Source organism: Anomaloglossus baeobatrachus, chromosome 2 (assembly GCF_048569485.1).
Source record: "Anomaloglossus baeobatrachus isolate aAnoBae1 chromosome 2, aAnoBae1.hap1, whole genome shotgun sequence".
Classification (NCBI taxonomy): Eukaryota; Metazoa; Chordata; class Amphibia; order Anura; family Aromobatidae; genus Anomaloglossus; species Anomaloglossus baeobatrachus.
In genome coordinates, this window is record NC_134354.1 from 275,697,880 (window position 1) to 275,717,676 (window position 19,797).

At 43.6% G+C, this 19,797-nt stretch overlaps 1 protein-coding gene across 2 annotated transcripts in view; it reads left to right on the forward strand.

Annotated features, from left to right (window-relative positions):
• Window positions 1–17,303, forward strand: part of ELAPOR1 (endosome-lysosome associated apoptosis and autophagy regulator 1) — a 231,190-nt gene extending 213,887 nt beyond the window's left edge. For both annotated transcript variants that reach the window (XM_075335810.1, XM_075335811.1), the window contains exons 20-22: window positions 6,158–6,336; window positions 6,504–6,669; window positions 13,331–17,303. In XM_075335810.1, coding sequence (XP_075191925.1) covers window positions 6,158–6,336; window positions 6,504–6,669; window positions 13,331–13,390 — 405 coding nt within the window. In that variant the 3' untranslated portion in view covers window positions 13,391–17,303. The remainder of the gene's footprint in view (window positions 1–6,157; window positions 6,337–6,503; window positions 6,670–13,330) is intronic.
• The last annotated feature ends 2,494 nt before the right edge of the window (window positions 17,304–19,797 follow it).

Sequence of the window (19,797 nt, forward strand, 5' to 3'; positions counted from 1 at the left end):
CTCGTCCAGTAACTGGAAACAAAAACCACAAAGCTTTCTACAGCAGTAGTTAATATCAAAATGGTCCTTTTTTTGTGGGTATCGTAACGGGGAGTAAAAGTCTCGCTTGGTGGCACCAGTAACTCCTCAGATTAACCTGTACGGACAATCTAGCAGGCCTGTTACTCCTCATCCCCAGCACACAACTACAACTGCAGTTTCGTCGGCAATAATGAGCATTCACGCTGCAGTTCAAAGGTTAGACAAACCTGAGCCACTTCAGTTGCCTTTTGTAGGACATGGAAAGCTCGTAGTGGAGGTATGGGAGCGGCCGTTTCTCACCCGAGCTCTTTGGCCGTTCCTAAAATCTAGACCCAAAATCTGGTCCCATTAACGGAAAAAAAAAACTGTCAGCAACCTATTATTGCTGGACCTTTTTTTACAGGATACACATCACTGAGGCTATGCACCTCAGTGAAAAATAACTCCGCATCCAGGACTTTCGATTTGCTTTCCTACATGTTTGATGATACTAAAACAAAGAAAAATAAGCTTTTGGCTAAAAGTATGTGTTTTTATTTAAATTTCATATGTTTTCTGATTATTATTTATATAAGATGACAAATTGCAGTACACGGACAAGCTAGCCGTGCATATAGTAATATAAGAAAGGTACAAGAAAGGATCATTTACATGTCCATTGATCCTGTGATTTCCACACTTCCTCATAACATTTTTTTCTTGGTGTTGCAATTTCAATGTTGAGGAGTGTAGATGTATAGATTCATATTTGCATGTATTCTTTATGATACCTGGTTATCATACGGTATTCTTATTGCTGGGCTTCATGGGCTTTTCCTGTGTTATTGCTTTGATCCAGAATTTCCAACACAAATATTACACCCTTTCTAACTCCCATCATTTTTTTAACACGCTGTCAACAATCATTTTACTATACTACTTTTGCTTTCTGCATCACTAAATATAGCCTAAAAACCATCAGACCCTTACAGTACTGGCAGGGTTGCCAGCTCTTTTTTTTTTTCTGGACTGCTTATCAAAAAATCAATTTTTTTTAAGTATACATTATAAAATCATTATGGTAATAAGTGATACATGTCTACAGGCCATAATTCTGTTAAGACATTAGCTGCATTCACTGTAAATTATAAAATAACAATGTCAAAATTATCTGTATAAGTTTATCAAGTTTAAAAAAAAAAATCACGGACTCCTTAAAAAAAGATTTAAGGTACCTTCACACTTAGCGATGCAGCAGCGATCCGACCAGCGATCTGACCTGGTCAGGATCGCTGTTGCATCGCTACATGGTCGCTGGTGAGCTGTCAAACAGGCAGGTCTCACCAGCGACCAGTGAACAGCCCCCAGCCAGCAGCGACGTGCAAGCGACGCTGCGCTTGCACGGAGCCGCCGTCTGGAAGCTGCGGAGACTGGTAACTAAGGTAAACATCGGGTATGGTTACCCGATGTTTACATTAGTTACCAGTGTGAGCAGGGAGCAGGGAGCCGCGCACACTGAGCGCTGGCTCCTTGCTCTCCTAGCTGCTATACACATCGGGTTAATTAACCCGATGTGTACAGCAGCTACATGTGCAGAGAGCCGGAGCCGGCAGCACAGGCAGCGTGAGAGCTGCAGAGGCTGGTACCTAAGGTAAATATCGGGTAACCACCTTGGTTACCCGATGTTTATCTTGGATACAGCTTACCTCAGCTGTCAGACGCCGGCTCCTGCTCCCTGCTCGCTTCATTTGTCGCTCTCTTGCTGTCACACACAGCGATCTGTGTGTCACAGCAGGAGAGCGGCTTTGAAGAAAACGAACCAGGGCTGTGTGTAACGAGCAGCGATCTCGCAGCAGGGGCCAGATCGCTGCTCAGTGTCACACACAGCGAGATCGCTAATGAGGTCACTGCTGCGTCACAAAAAGCGTGACTCAGCAGCGATCTCGGCAGCGAGCTCGCTGTGTGTGAAGCACCCCTTAGGGACAGGTCAAAAAGTGCCCTTCTTTTACCGACTGTCAAGGAACTTCAGGATAGTTGGCAACCCAGAGTACTAAACCCTCCCATTTTGGAGTAACTCAAGCTCCCCACATCTTAGGCTAAGTTCACATTTCCGCTAAAATCTATCAGTCACAATCCGCTGCTCTTGTAAACAGCGGAATCCGTTTAGCGGATTCCGCTGCTCCCATAGACTTGTATGAGCAGCGGATTGTGACTGATGATGCTGCGTTGCACCCTCCGCCCGACTGATCTGTCGTGGAACGACTGACCGCCGGGCGGGAGGAACGCAGCATGTAACGTTTTTTGAGCAGCGAGATCCGTCGGATTTCGCTGCGCATGCTCTCTGGCTCTCTGCACACGTCACCAGCTTTGGTTGGTTACCCGATATTTACCCTGGTTACGGTGCAAGGAGCCAGCGCTAAGCGGTGTAGGCCCGTAACCAAGGTAAATATCGGGTAACCAAGGTAAACATCGGGTGCTTTGCTGTTACCCGATATTTAGGCTGGTTACGTGTGCAGGGAGGCCGACACTTCCCCGCTCGGCCCCGCACTCCGCACATGTATGTACACACACACACACACACACCTGTCCCCAGCCATGCAGACAAGCACTGACACCCTCGTCTGGCCCCGCCCCCTGCTCGGCTCCGCCCCCTCCCGCACTTTGCATGTGCACACACACACATACATACATACATGCACATACACACACTCACTCACACATACACTCACCTGTCCCCAGCCATGCAGACCGCAGCACTTCTACTGACATCCTCAGCGCCTGGCCCCGCCCCCCGCTCGGCTCCGCCCCCTCCCGCACTTTGCATGTGCACACACATACATACATGCATACATACATACATGCACATACACACACTCACTCACTCACAGATACACTCACCTGTCCCCAGCCACGCAGACCGCAGCACTTCCACTGACATCCTCAGCGCCTGGCCCCGCCCCCCGCTCGGCTCCGCCCCCTCCCGCACTTTGCATGTGCACACACATACATACATACATACATACATGCACATACACACACTCACTCACTCACAGATACACTCACCTGTCCCCAGCCATGCAGACCGCAGCACTTCCACTGACATCCTCAGCGCCTGGCCCCGCCCCCCGCTCGGCTCTGCCCCAGAACTCCGCCCCCCGCACACAACGGAATCCGACAAAGAATTCTGTTCTTTGTCATCCGTTGTACAGAGTTGAACAGCGCATCAGTCACATGCGTCAAGCGACGCATGTGACTGATACAAATCAACGGAAATGTGAACTTAGCCTTAAGCAGCAGAGACAACAGTCTGGAAATAAATTGTGTAGGGACTATCCTTCCCCATGCTCTTTGGTCCAAGGACCCTACAGGATATATTCCATGAAATATCCGCTGCTTTCTCCCTTCCTCTTCTGACCGGTTAGCACAACTCAGATCTTCAGAACTCTTCAGTTAAAGATGGTAAGGCCTGTGATTGTGTAAGTTTCTCCCTTAATGTCCCTCCATCTACTTAGGCAGTCTCTTGTATTGATTCATATACACTGAATATGAGTTCAGGAAAGTTAATTTATAACCGATGTTAACCTGAGTGGCAGGGGGTCTCTGTCATTTTCATGTGGTGAGTTGGAATCACTCTCAGGGAGTCACAGAATGGAATCCTTCAGTCTTTTAAATAGTCAGTTCCCCTGATAAAAGGACAGAATGAAAAATCCTGTCTGCTCAATACTTGAAGCTTACGTCAACAGACGGGACAAGGTCTATCCTTTCTATCAACTTTGCCTACCCCCTCTTTTTAGATGAGACACATGCCCCTTCTCTTAGGGGTGCTTCACACACAGCGCGCTCGCTGCCGAGATCGCTGCTGAGTCACGCTTTTTGTGACGCAGCAGTGACCTCATTAGCGATCTCGCTGTGTGTGACACTGAGCAGCGATCTGGCCCCTGCTGCGAGATCGCTGCTCGTTACACACAGCCCTGGTTCGTTTTCTTCAAAGGCGCTCTCCCGCTGTGACACACAGATCGCTGTGTGTGACAGCGAGAGAGCGACAAATGAAGCGAGCAGGGAGCAGGAGCCGGCGTCTGGCAGCTGCGGAGGCTGGTAACTAAGATAACCATCGGGTAACCAAGGTGGTTACCCGATATTTACCTTAGTTACCAGCCTCCGCAGCTCTCACACTGCCTGTGCTGCCGGCTCCGGCTCTCTGCACATGTAGCTGCTGTACACATCGGGTTAATTAACCCGATGTGTACTGTAGCTAGGAGAGCAAGGAGCCAGCGCTCAGTGTGCGCGGCTCCCTGCTCCCTGCACACACAGCTAAGCGGTGTGCGCTGGTAACTAATGTAAACATCGGGTAACCATACCCGATGTTTACCTTAGTTACCAGTGTCCGCAGCTTCCAGACGCCAGCTCCGTGCAAGCGCAGCGTCGCTTGCACGTCGCTGCTGGCTGGGGGCTGTTCACTGGTCGCTGGTGAGATCTGCCTGTTTGACAGCTCACCAGCGACCATGTAGCGATGCAGCAGCGATCCTGACCAGGTCAGATCGCTGGTCGGATCGCTGCTGCATCGCTAAAGTGTGAAGGTACCCTTAAAGTACTGTGAGAATGTGAAAGCAGATTTGTAAGTTCCTAAGGCTATGTGCCCACGCTGCGGATTTACCGCGGATTTTGCCGCGGATTTGCCGCGGATTTCCCGAAAATCTGCAGCAGCGGCACTTCCAAGCCATTTCAATGGCATTTTGGAAATGCTGTGTCCATGCTGCGGATTTTTCCGCTGCGGATTTGCCGTGGATTTTGATCCGGAAAAATCTGCAGCATGTCAATTGTTTGGTGCTGATTTGGTGCGGATTTTTGGTTTTGAATGGGGAAAAAAAAAAAAAAAAAATCCGCGGCAAATCCGCGGGTGCGGATTTGCCGCGAAAGTCGCGGATTTACAGGCAGAAAAATCCGGAGATACATTCTACCGTGGACACATAGCCCTTAATCCTTTAATAGTCGTTCTCAAACTAAAAGGTACTTTATCTCTTTGGAGCATCCTTTAGTCTATTTGCTATCAGTAAGAACAGGATATACAAGAATTTGCTTTTTCTCAAATGTCACGATTTGCCTTTTAAATCAATGCTTTCATTATAATTTTTTTTATATACATGGATGTTCTCTTGTTTGCTTTTCCCTTCTGCTTTATCTTCCCAAGATTATTCAGGAAATACGATAAATTTGGAAAGGGCAATGGTTATCTTGGAAGCAGAACTTTTAATGCCTGGGACTTTCTTTAACATTTAAGATCCAATTCCTTATCCAAAGTTGCCAAACCTTCATCTAATGGACAGGCGTTTGAATGGCAATGAATGAAGTGCCTTGGTCGACTATGACCACAGCTCCTTCATTCAAAGTCTATGAGACTGATGGAGATCGACCTATTGAATTTGGGTTTTTTTTCTACCTTCCTAGCCTGCAGAAAAAAAGTCATTTCAAGTTTTTATCTTTAAGGTTTTCTAGGATATTTTGGGGGACCGGTTATTCCCATCATTCTAATTTTCTTGCAGCAACTTTTTTGTGTACCACAGAATGGAACAATATAGTTTTTATGATCACAAGATTGCTAAGGGGCAAAATTGGGAGACTGGTTCAGATGCCAAAGGCCACATTTTGAGATGTTAAATGGGTTTCCACTATTCATTTTCAATCCTCCATATGCTTCCCAATGTATAAATAACAAACTCTGAGGCCACGTTGAGTATTTGGTGATTTTATTTTTACCTCTGTATTTGTAGCCAAAACCAGGAGTGGGTAATAAATACAGAAGTGGTGACGTCTGTCTATTATACTTTTTCCTCTGACTGTTCCACTCCTGCCGCAGGCCCTAATGGAGATAATCCCTGGGTTCATTGGTCAGGCTAATGTAGACGTGAAGAGACCAGTGAATGACTGCAGCAATCACATCTGTTGCTGGACCATCAGAGGATGAGTGGTTCATTTGGATGTTTTTACACTTGAGAAGCCTATGGAGGATAGAAAGTTAAAAACCGAAAATCCCCTTTAAAAAATTTTTTATGAGAAGCCAAAATATGTACTGTATGTAGATTACTACATTAACAATTTACAGTGTTATTTAAAATGAATTAAAATAATGGCATCTTCCAATTCTATTTTTGTGTTACAGAAAACAACTGCGGTGTGGCTTAAACCACAATTATGTGTTGGAGGCATTGATCTTCCACCTCAGACCATTAGCATCTGTAAAACCCCAGATTTCTGGCTCAAGGTTGGAGTCATTAGTGGTATTTGTGCTGCAATTATGCTCACAGCGCTCACTGGCTACTTCTGGAAGAAAAATCGAAAGTAAGTGTTCGTGAAATGTACATGACCAAAATATCTAACTATATTTAGGCATAAAATTATATATTAAATCAAATAACCATAAGTGAGAGATATCATTCATAATATCCCATTGAAATTGAAAATATGACCTGATTTAAATTCAGTTCACAAATGTCAATGTTTCATAGGTTGGAGTACAACTATTCACGACTGATGATGAATGCGCCATCCAAGGAGGGTGAACTACCTGCTGCTGACAGTTGTGCTATTATGGAAGGAGAGGATGCAGAGGATGAGCTATTATACAGCCCCCGCCATTCTATATTACGGAAATTTATATCATTGACTGAAAAGGTACGTTTTGCTTCCTAAATACTTCTTAGAAAGGTCACAATGATAGAACAAAATTAAGATTATTTTTCTCAAATTGGTTAAGACAGAAGAAACGGACTCTGGGTAAATGGTAAATTCACAATATGGGCTAAGGTCAACAGTGGGGGGCCACAGAGATCCGTATTTAGCCCAATTCTTTTTATTCTCTTTATTAATGACCTTGTGGAATGGATTGAGAGTAAACTGTCAGTTTTTGATGGAGACTAAAGATAGGCGAACTCTGACTATAAAATCCACGATCCATACCGGACACCTAGAATCCTTGCACCGACCCCAGAGCCTGAGTTTTCAGGGAACATTGTGTAACTATTCAGACCCAGCCACGCGGGTAATTAGAAAAAAAATTAAGGGAAAAGAGAGAGTGAAAATGGGGATAAGCAGGAGCATTATATTCACAGAGTCTCCAGCGCGGGTGTAACACTACTTCCGGGGCTGCTCCTTACCCTCATACATATTCACTGCTTCCCCCATACACAGTCAGTCCCGGCATCATTTGCATCTAGATCGTACTACTACCCTCTGTGGCATTGTGTCTGATTGCTTGGAATCGCACACGCTGTCTGTGTATCTATTGGGGTGTAAAAATAAATAAAAATATTGGCTTATGGTCCCCTCATATTATGATACCCAGCACAGATAAAGCATGTGACTACAGGCTGCAGCCCCCGGCCCTGTGCTTATCTTGGCTGTTTATTAAAATGAGAGGGACCCAATGCAGCATTTTTCTTTTTTTTTTTTTATTTTTTTTTTATTTTAAAACACAGTGTGTGGTTCTCCCCCTCAATTTTGATACCCAGCCATGATAAAGCTGACCGCTGAGGGCTGGTATTCCCAGGCTGAAGAGATCCATGGCTATTCGGCATCCCCCAGCCTAAAAATAGCAGCCTGAAACCACCCAGAATTTTTACATCCATTAGATGCGACAATCCCAGCACTTTACATAGCTCATCCCGATTGCTTTGGTGCGTAGTGTCAATCGGAGTAATATAAAAGTTTGACAGCTCACAGTGACACTAAGCCCTAGATTAGTAATGGGAGGCATCTGAGTCTCCCCACATTACTAATCTGTAAGTGAGAAGAAATATACACAAACACCGAAAAAATCCTTTATTTGAAATAAAATACAAAAAAATCCACCCTCCTTTACCAATTTATTAACCCCAAACACCCAGTTTCAACGTAATCCACACAAGGTCCCATGATGATTCCGACTCTGCTACATACTGAAGTCACAGCGTGTGGACACAGACTATGTCCGCATGCTGTGGCTTCGGTGACGTCGCTCAGTTTATTTGTGGTCACAGCTGGAGGTTTCCACTGTACCTTACCTACTGTACCTTACCTGTTACTGCAGTTAAACTGACCTCAGGGGACCTCATTGAACTCTGTGACCTCAAGGAGTTATCTAGATAATTTAGTTATAAAAAAAATTAACTTGATAGATCTATGTAAGTGTCTTTTGTGTGGACAAATAATTGAAAAAAAAGTTCACTTTGAAAAGTTACTTTTTTATCTAATATATAAAGCTCAATGTATGTATGTGTGTATGTCCGCTAAATGAATTTGCACCGTCGCATTTACAATCACGATATTTTGCACAGACGCCTCATGTGACTCAGGGAATGTCATAGACTATGTTTTGATGGGAAAATTTAACCCCGCGCTTTACAGTTACTTTCCAAAATCCTGCTTCCATTAAAATGAATGGGGGTGGGAGCTACAGGCTATTAATAGCAACTGTCAGTGGTTGCTATAGGAACAAGTTAAACTGTTAGTATAAGAAGCTTATGTGTGAGGTAATCTGATGTCGGTGGAGAGACTGGGACAGAGACGGGGACGGGGACAGAGACGGGGATGGGGACAGAGACGGGGACAGAGACTGGGAAAGGGACAGAGACTGGGAAAGGGACACAGAGAGACAGACGGGGAAAGGGACAGAGAGAGACAGACGGGGAAAGGGACAGAGAGAGACAGACGGGGAAAGGGACAGACAGAGACACAGAGAGACAGTTACTATCCCGGGCAATGCCCGGGTACTACAGCTAGTTATTTATAAAAAGGAATATAGATATTTGTTGCCCTAGGGCAATTAGAACTCTTTTAAGAAGGCCTCTCATGACGTTAATATGTTTTTAATATACTTACCTACTGCCATTTTCTCCGGTATCCAGTGCCATTCTGCTCCTCTTCTGTGTGACATTGCCACTCTGCAGTCTCTCTGGCTCACTCTATAATCAAAGCGCGAGATGGAAGTCTCTCTTTTTACAATGTGAATCTCTAGAGCCTCATTCTGACACTCCATAGGCTTACATTGTAAACGCCAAATCCGGGTCACGCAGTGTGACCTGGAGAGAACAATTAGCAGTGACATCACTCACAAGAGGAGCAAACAGTCCTGGACACTAATGAAAATAGCGGTAAGTTAGTATATTAACAGACTACACATATGTACAGATGTGATGAAAAACAACTGCACAAATTTACTTCTGCTTTTATATAATAATGAACTAGACAATTTGCTGAATGAATGAATGAATGTTGAGGTTCTGCTTTTGTATTTATATAGTGAATCAAATGTATTGGTCAAACTGCTGCTCATATTGAGGGTAAGTGGCTTAGTACTTCAGAGTCCCTCCGGGAGATTCACCTGTTCGCTCCCCACTCCTGCATTGGGAGATTCACCTGTTCCCCTGTTAGCCAGTCTGAGCCTGGTTGAAGCTACCCACTGACTTAAAGGGGTATTCCCATCTTCAATATCCTATCCCAATATGTAGTAGGTGTAATAATAATAATAATAATAATATTAGCAATGTTGCTTACCTCAAGTGCAGGGCATTAATTAGTTTTGGTGTCCATGGTTCCAACCACTAGAAAATAAGTTTCCTTTTGTATGAGTGGTCGTAACTATGGATACCTAAGCTACTTCAATGCCCTGCATATGAGGTAAGAGACATAGCTATATCAGGAGAACTATACTACATTTGTAATTGGAGGTATTTGCTATTATTATTTATTATTTATTATTATTATTATTATTATAATACCTACTACATATTGGGATAGGATCTTGGAGATGGGAATACCTCTTTTAGATATGATTGTAACAGTTTTCATTGGAATATATCAGTTTGCACAGATATGAGACTTTCATGGTAATTGTACAAGTATACAAAAGTTCTAGTCAGGTGTGGAAAATAAGAATGCTTTAAAAAAAATAAGTGTTTTGTAATGTATTTTTATCAATTAACAAAATGCAAAGTGAACGAACAAAATTGAAATCTAAATCGGATCAATATTTGATGTGACTGCACTTTGCCTACAAAACAGCTTTTAGTCATCAATTCCTCTAGGCACACTTAGAAAAGTTTTTCAAAGAACTCTGCAGGGATATTGTGCCCAACATCTTCGAGAAATAGCCACACATCCTTCTAATTCTTCATGTAATCCAGGACTGACTCAATGTCGAGATTAGGGAGCCATATTATCACTTACATGACTCCTTGCTGTTTTTACACTGAAGATACAGAGCCTTGAAAAACTATTCATACCAAGTTACCTTTTCTATGTTTTCACATTAAACACGTGAATTTAAATATATTGTATTAGGATTTTTTTGTGATATGCCAACACAAAGTAGCATTTATTTGTGCGGTGTAAAATAATGTTTTTCAATATATTTTAAAAATATATAAATCTGAAAATTGTGATGTGCATTTGTATTCAGCCCCCCTCAGTTATTAGTTTTTCCATGATTATTGTTTGCTGCAAATATTGCTGCAAGTCTTTTGGGGTATGTTCTACCAGCTTTGCTCATCTAACTGCGGAAATTTTTGCCCATTCTTATTTGAAAAATCATGTAAATTCAGGAAAATTGAATGGAAAGCGTCTAACCATCAATTTTCAAGTCTTGCCACAGATTCTCAATGGGATTTAGGTCTCGACTTTGATTGGGCCGTTCACATACACAAATATGCTTTCATCAGAATCATTCCATTGTACGCCCCAGTCTCAAATCTTTAAGCCTCTAAATGGTTTTCTTCCAGGATTGTCTTGTATTTAGATAAACTCTGACTAGCTTCTCTGTTCCTACTGAAGAAAAACATCCCCAGCATGATGCTGCCACCACTATGTTTGATGATGGGGATGGTGTGTTTAGGATGATGTGCAATGTTACTTTTCCACCATATACAGTTTTTTGCATTCAGCCCAAAAAGTTCTACTTTGGTCTAATCTGACTAAAGCACCTTCTTCCATATGCCATGTAGGCAACCCAGGTAGCATGTGGAAGAAAGTGCTCTGGTCTGCTGAAACCAAAATATTTTGGGCTTAATGCAAAACGCTATGTTACTGGCTGTTTGCTTCAGGTCATTGTCCATCTTTTAGAATAAATTTGGAGACAATCAGATGCCTCGCTACTGGTACTACATGATGGATAAGTATCTGCCTGTATTTCTCAGCATTGAGGACATGGTTCGTCCTGTCAAATCTCCAACTCCATTTGCTAAAATGCAGCCCAAAAACTTGAATGGACCCTCTACCATTCTTCACTGTTGCCTGCAAAAACACTCATTGTATCACTGTCCTTTAATTCAGCTAACAAACTGCCTTTTTGTTACAGCAAAATATTTCACATTTTAGCTTATCGCTCTAGAGCACCTGCTGCCAGTTTCTGTACCTCAGTTCCTGTGTCTTTGCACATAGTTGAATCACTTGGGCTTTTTTTCCATGTGGAAGATATGGCTTTTTTGGGCACAATTCTTACATGAATACCACTACTTGACAGACTTCTCTGAACAGTAGATGAGTGTAGCAGTCCTTATGGTAGCCTGGTGGGGCTGGTGTGTCCTAGCTGGAGTGTTGTATCCTATACTCCTGCCAGGACACACCAGCCCCACCAGGCGCCCGAAAATCATCCCCACCAAACTGTGGGACCAGAGCTACTACCTCACACTTTTATCTAAACTAAATGGACTCTCTCCAATATATTTGATCCTATACGAGCTGGACCTATATATTAAAAGACTAATGACCTTCATATATAGGATGGCATTTACCATAGCAGGCCAAAGCTGCCCTCTCAGGATTTCCTTATACACTACCTTTCTCCTAGATACCTCCTATTTAATCAGCCTCCTCAACCAGGGTAATCTCTTTATCTATAGCCAAGTGACTTTTCCTATAGAATATTTACCTCAAGTTATACTGACCGACATTACGATTTAGACCGGTTGGTTGAAACATCATTTGTTTCTGAGGTCGCCATTTGTTTAGAATACACTGTATCTATCCACTTTAATAAAGAATTTTTTGCATTCCAACCAAAGTGTGCATCAATTTTTTGGACTTTATTATTTATGGACTTGGACCCCCTTTGCTAGCACCTTACTTTATACCGTGTGCTTGCCATTTTCCAGTAAATCTGTATTTCTAATGATGAGCAAGCACTACCATGCTATGGTGCTTGGTACTTGTAATGAGCAGTTGGATGCTCAAATGGGCGTAGCCCGAGTATAAAGGAAGTCAATGGGAAACGCGAGTATTTTTCCAGAAAAAAAGAGTTCTCAGAAAAATACTAGAGTTCCCCATTGGCTTCCATTATACTCAGGTACTCTAGTCGCACTCATTCCAGCATCCAGCTGCTTTTTCCAAGTACCGAGAACCGAAGCATGGTAGTCCTTGCTCGTCCCTAACTATTTCCAATCTTGAAGGAAAGTAAGCATGATGTCTGTTTCTTTGGAAATCACTGCATCTACAGTCCTCAATGCTGCACATTGGTGATTTTTTTTTTTTTACTCTGACAGCACATCTTGAAACTCAGTCTACTTTGAAGTCTTTGCCTAGGAGAGACCTTGTTGATGGAGTATAACTACCTTGTTGCTGTGATTTAGTTTTACTGTGGTGTGTGATGTGTGATATAAACGGTCTCTCAAAATATCGTCTTTCTTTCAGATTTTATATGTTCGTCACCCAGTTTCAAGCCTCCTACACAACGGTTTCCATTTTAGTTAATGACTGTTTCAACCTGAGCTTTATCACCGGTTTAGTATAACTGGTAACTGGTAAAAAAATTGATGCTGTTCATAAAAAGGCGCAGTCACACAGCCGTATAACTTGTCTGAGGATTGCATCATAATTTCCGGACTGGCAGGCGGCTCTCGTGACAGCATGTATTTCTATGCAGCTCTCACTCTTGGGTCAGGAGAGCCACCGACCAGTCTGGACATTGGCAAAGGTGGGGGAGGGGGGGCGTCACATCAAATATTGATTTTGATTTCTTTCCTGTTCATTCACTTTATATTTTATGAATTGATAATTTGATTTTTAACCCTTCCTATTTTTTTTAAATCATTCATTCTTTGCAGCATTTTTTGCACCATTCTGTATATCCAGTAAAAGATGTAAAAAGAAAAAATGCATATATATTCTATGTAACTTCTGCTCAAATTGCATAAAAAAAATGTTACACGTGCGCTCTTGTGTACCAATAAGGTGTTGTAGCTTTTTTGTTGTACTGCAACACAGGCAAGAATGAAGCATTATATTGCTGAAATGCAAAGGTATTAATGAACTTTGGATGTGTGTAAAATCTTGATTTATTTTCTTTTTTTTTTTTTCTTTTCAGAGAACATCAGATGGATTTGATTGTGTGCCTTTAAAGTCATCAGAACATATGGACATGTAGCGAAAGGCTTCAAATGATCAGTTTATATTAGATGTTATTTAAACCATAAGATGTCTGTAAACTGAGCAATGAGAGGATGCCCATGTGTACTTGCGTCTCCTTTTGAGAGGATGCCCATCTGTAGCTATGTCTCCTACGAGAGGATGCCCATGTGTAGCTACATCTCCTATGAGAGGATGCCTATGTGTAGCTACGTCTCCTGTGAGAGGATGCCTATGTGTAGCTACGTCTCCTGTGAGAGGATGCCCATGTGTAGCTACGTCTCCTATGAGAGGATTCCCATGTGTAGCTACATCTCCTATGAGAGGATGTCCATGTGTAGCGAAGTATCCAATGACAGGATCCACATGTGTAGCTATGCTACGTCTCCTATTCATTAGGTGTAAACCACAAAAAAAACATGACTGAAGTCACATACTGTAGTCCTTGTGTTATGCCAAAATGTTCCATGTATAAAATAAAGCACTGCTGTTTTGTGTATAACCTTTTAAAGTAGTAATACTATGGGGAATCACTGAAATGGTTATTCCTCTATTCCTATCTCTGAAGAAGCTTGGTATATGGGTAGTTAAAGCAGTCTATGATTTGTGCTGATCATTGTATTCCAGCCCAGAATTGTTGACTGTTTTGGTGAACTTTATTCATTCCGTACAACAGGTTTATGTTCTACTGCCTTCTAGGGGAACCTCTCACTATCTCAGGGAACCTCAAGTTGGATTAAGTTAATGTGTGGTAGAGCTTGTTGCAGAGATTTCAGCGAAAATCTAAATTAGGCCCTGTGCGCACACTACGTTTTTACCCGTGGTTTTTTTTTTTTTTGCATTTTTGATGCAGAAATTTCTTGGGAAAATGGTTGTAACCTTTCTCCAGACATTTACTAGCAAACCCTATGGACAAAAAATTAGCTGTGCGCACACTGTGTTTTTTTTTTTCTCCAGAAAGTTCTTTCTGCAGAATTTCTTGAGAAAAAGAATGTGCATGTCACTTCTTTTCTGCCTTCACTCCATTGACTGTAATGTAATCATGAAATACCGCAGGGAATAACACAGGTAGCAAATTATGTGCGTTTCATTGCGTTTTCCTGCGTTATTCCCACATTATTTTGCATTTTTCGGGACATAATATTCATCACTAGGCTGAGTTTTGCAAGGAAGTGATGTCATTAGGACAGGAGGAGGAAGTTGAGCAGAGAGTAAACACACACATATCACACTCACACACATATGCATACATATATAATGCACATAAAAATCAAACGTACATATTAAAAATAAAAAACGAAAGAAAAAAAACGTGGGCTCCGCCATATTTTTACCATCCAGCCAAGGTAAACACACAGCGGCGGCCTGGTATTCTCAGGCTGGGGAGGGCGAGGGCCAGGGTTATTGCCCCCCCCTCCCGCAGCCAAGAATATCATCCCGCAGCTGCGACAGTCCCGGCGTCTTACCGCCTCTTCCCGTTTGCCGTGATGCGGTGGCAATCTGGGTAATAAGGAGTTAATGGCAGCCCATAGCTGCCACTAAGTCCTAGGTTACTCATGGTAGGCGTCTGAGACACCCCCCCATGATTGATATGTAAATAAAGTGAATAAACACACACACACACACCGAAAAATCCTTTACTTTAAACAAAATAACAAAAAAGCCCCCTCTATCAACACTTTAATAACCCCCCAAACACACAGCTCCGGCATAATCCACACTGATCCAGCGGCGTCTGTGAGCGGCGTCTGTAAGCGAGTGCTCAATGCAGCTCCGTGAACAAAACTGCAGGGGTCACAACTTGTCTTGGCTTGTTAAGATGCTGCGCTTTGATGTGGTTTTCATGCAAAAAAAATGAAGCGATTTACAGATTCCTCAAAATTAATTTCTAAAATCTCATTCAATAACGCATTTTCTTCCTTTCATTGTTTTGAGCTGTTGTGTTTTTTTGTTTTTTTTTAATGTGGCATGCCAATTCTTTCATAGTTTGCTGCAATTTTTCCCTCTTGGGATCAAATGGTTTATTATCTTCAAAGAAAAAAGCACCATAAAAATGCACAAAACGCCACATCAAAAACACATGCAGTTTTCACTGATCATAGTCTGAGTTTTTCATTCAGTAAAAAAAAAAAATCAAAAACTCTATGTGAAGAGAGCCGCAGATTATCTAAAAATCAATTCAATGTATTTCTAGACGAATTGGAACTATATTTGCTTTTCATTTGAAGAATATTTTCTGACTAGGTATAGTTAGTTACTTTTCTGGTATTTGTGTAATAAACCCTTTGCGGCTTTGCTCCACTCCAATACCCAGACTGACCAGTCTCTCATTATTCACACAAATAGTGTGAGAACTGTCAGTTAGTGATGAGCGAGCATTTCCATGCTCAGGTGCTCTGTATTGTAACAAGCAGTTAATGCTTGGATAGGCGCGACTCATGTACCTGAGTAAAACATGAGTCAATAGGGAAAAATCTTCCGGAAAAATGCTCGAATTCCCCATTGACTTGAATTATACGTGTACCGCCCCGTGCTCGGCAGCCGAGCCGCTCGGATCCGGACCTTCAGTGCGTGGCTCGAGGGTCTCCGGACCCGGGGATCCTGCGGTCACTCCAATCAAAAGGGGGTTTGTGGTTTGAGGACGTAGTTGTACGGCCGGAGCCGTGTTAAGTTCGTGATGCCACCCACGGGATGTGGTGAAGGTGGACACCACCGCTGCAGTTACGGGGCACCCGGGGGAGATGTTTGAAGGCAAGTTGTTAACCCCTCCGTGGGCAGGGATGGTGGCCCCGGGACCCGTTGGGGGTGTTTGGCGGTGCAGGTAGATGGGCGGCCAAAAGGCACTGATGTACTCACTATTAGTAAACACACGAGTCTCTGGTAAAGCAAGGTGATGGTGGTCGGTGCCCGCAGCCGGCTGCAGTCTGGTCCCCCACCCAGCTGGTGGTCTCTGTCTTTCTCCTGCACCTGTTTGTGATGGTGGACTACCTGTGCTTGCAGCTTCAGGAGTCCGCTCCCGGCTTGTGGTTGCCTGAGGAGCCCTTTGCCCGCAGACGCTGGCCCGTGGGATCTCTGAGCCGTGGCGGCGGCTTTTTATCCCCCTCATTGGGCTGTTGCCTTCAGTCGGGACTTTGGGTGGGACAGGACCTCTAGTCCTGGCCGCAATCAGTTAATTAGCTAGCCCCCAGTAGCTTCAGGGTCTGAGTACCCCCCTTTTGTGCTCCGGTTTCCGAGTCGGTTCCCCGGGTCGGTACCGGCGGGCCACTACCCTGTCCCAGTCCACCTCGGTTCCACCGAGCCGTCTTCCCAGCTCCTGGAGACAGAGGCTTCCATCTGCCTCCTAGCCTGAGGTACCAGGGCCCCTACCCTGGCACCTGTTAAATTTGGGTTTTCTCCTCTGCTGGAGCTGCACAGAGGTCCAGCTCACACACCTCTCCAAGTTGAACTCTAGACTGTAGTGTTTTCTTTCCTCCCTCAGGCTGTCTAAGACTCCTAGATGGACGTCTTCCAACCGCCTGGTTCCGCCCCCTGGTGTGTCCAGCAAGCCATGAGGGGGGGGGGGGTGACTAGGGTTTTTGTGTTTGGCTGTATGTTACCTATGAGGGACAGGTGTAATGCGAGGCCCTATCTGTGACTACCTGGCCCGGCCAGGGCATCACATACACGGGTACGAGAGTCGCACCCATCCAAGCATTGACTGCCTATTACAAGTACTGAGTATGGGAGTGCTCACTCATCACTACTGTCAGTCATAGGGGTGGGGAGAAACAGCCAGTAACAGCATCAGACTAGGAAATAGTGGGTTTTTTTTATCCAGCAGCTGCAAAAATGTTGTTCTTCAAATTAAAAACGTCTTTAAAAAAAATAATTTTTATTGGTAGTGGCAAAACATAATTAAAAGCTAGAGCCCAAGCCTACGCGTTTCAAGTGTGTACCGGTATTGACAAAACAAAATAAAATACAGAGCACAGACCTACATGTTTTGAGGGTAAACCGCTCTTTGTCGAAGAGCGGTGCACGCTTAACACTCATAGGACTGTGCTCTATATTTTATTTCGTGTTGCCAATACCGGCACACATGCAAAACGCGTAGGCTTGAGCTTTTTTTATTGTTTGCCAATACCAATTAAATGTTATTGGTTTTTTTTCTCATTTTGAAGAACATCATTTTTGCAGGAGCTAGATACAAACACGTTTTTCCTAATTCCAATCCAATCATCCAGGAACCAGCCCAGGATTTTTTCCTTGCTTTACCTCTTACCACAGCCATCTGGACTTGGTAAGCTGATGAGATGATTATTTCTTTCTTCAGTGCATCAGGCTAGTCATGTATGAAGCATGGTCTCCGTCAGGTTTTCCTTAAAGTAAGATCAAGTTTTGCACAAAAAAAGATTACTTCCTGTAGTTTAATTTTAATGTAGATGTTAAAAAATACATTCTGCAGACTTGAACAACTTGAATGATTGTTTTATTCTCCATTAAAATAAATTCTTATTCTAGATTCTTCTGCATTAGTTAGTGAATCCTTCCTCACAGACTGCACAGCTCTCCAGTCCACAAATTGACTGATTACACGTTCCATTTTATGGATGGGAGAGGAAGCCTGTACTAACAAATGCTGGAGAACCTGTAATACTGGTCTATCAGCAAGCGGCAAAAATGTACTCAACACATTTATTAAAATGTGATTTATGATCATTTTTAAGATTTTGTTTCTGTGAAGATTTGCAGTTCCGACAAACATTAAAAGGACTGTCCTAAACAATTCATATAATTAAGCAGGTCAAAGAAGTGAATAAAATGATACCTTGATGTCACACACTTCTCAGCACGTGATGTGGGATGTGACTTAAAGGGTAATTTATCTCCTCTTACTCAGTCTTGTACTCAAGCTCCTGTTATAAGCTATAAAATGAGCATAAATTGAACTCAAACACAGTCCACAAACCCCAGGAACACAACACACTGCCACCACTCCTTAAACACACTGGATGATGAGTCCCCAAAATATCTACGTATTACTGTCCGACGGTCAAAAGGCCACCCACTCTCTGAAAGGCTATGGATTCTTTAGAGCAGAAGTCTCAAACACGCAGCCCGCTGGCAGCATGCGGCCCCTCAGGCTGCTTCTTGCGGCCCGCAAGCCCATGCCTGTATTGACTATCGTGGCTGGTGCAGGGGCTGCAGCCACTGTCAGCGCTATATTTCAGATGAACATTTTGCCGGCGCTGTGCGTGCAGAGTCAAACTGTCTATGCATACTATTCTTCCAATGGAAGCTGCCAGCCAATCAGAGGAAAGCAGCTGAGGTATAGCTCTGCACGCGCATCAGCATAACATTCATCTGAAATAAAGCGCTGACAGTGACTGTGGCCCCTGCACTGGCCGCGATAGTCAACGGGGGTACGGGCCTGTGGGCAGCAAGAAGCAGAGAAGAGGCAGCCGAGGGAACGGGGGACAGGTGAGAAGAATGGTGTGTTTTTTTGTGTATGTAAAGAAGGGCACAATAGGGGACCAGGCTGGGACATTAATTACTACAAGAAGAGGACCAGGAAAGGGCATATTACTACAAGAAGAGGACCTGCATGGACAGATTAGTGAAAGAGGAAAATGATAGAACACATTACTACAGAATGGGCACATTACTTTAGGATGGGGACAAGGCTGGGGACATTACTATAGAATGGGGACAAGGATGGGCACATTACTACAGAATGGGGACAAGGATTGGCACATTAATTTAGGATGGGGGCATTACTATAGGATGGGGCAAGGCAGGGCACGTTATTATAGGATGAGGACATTACTATAGGATGGGGACAAGGATGGGCACATTCCTCTAGGATGGGGACAAGGATGGGCACATTACTATAGGATGGGGACAAGGATGGGGACATTACTATAAATTAGGGACAAGGATGGGGACATTACTATAGGATGAGAACAAGGATGAGCACATTACTATAGGATGGGACAAGGATGGGCACATTACTATAGGATGGGGACAAAGATGGGCACATTACTACAGCATTGCCGCAAGGATAGATCCTACATAACTGTGCCAGTCAGTACACACACCAGCACACTTACACTTAGCTCACAGTGCCCAGTCCTGTCACTTGTTTCTAACAGGCAGCCACCTGGGGGAGGAGCGAGTGGCCTGGGGGCTGTGGGTAGAGAGTAGGAAAAAAGGAGAGAGAAGGGAGAAGGTGGTTGAAAGGAGTCTGAAGTGAGCAGTCTTAAGAAAGAGAGAGTATACAGAAAAGGTGTCAAGACAGACAAAGGACTCTTGAGACACCGAGAATGAGGAAGGAAACTGAAAGGAGAGTGAGGAGTAAGAAAGCCGGCAGAGTAATAGTAAAGACACCGCCAGGACCTGAGAAGAAACATCAGCCACTCAGGGGAGAAAGTAGCTGGAAAGCAAGAG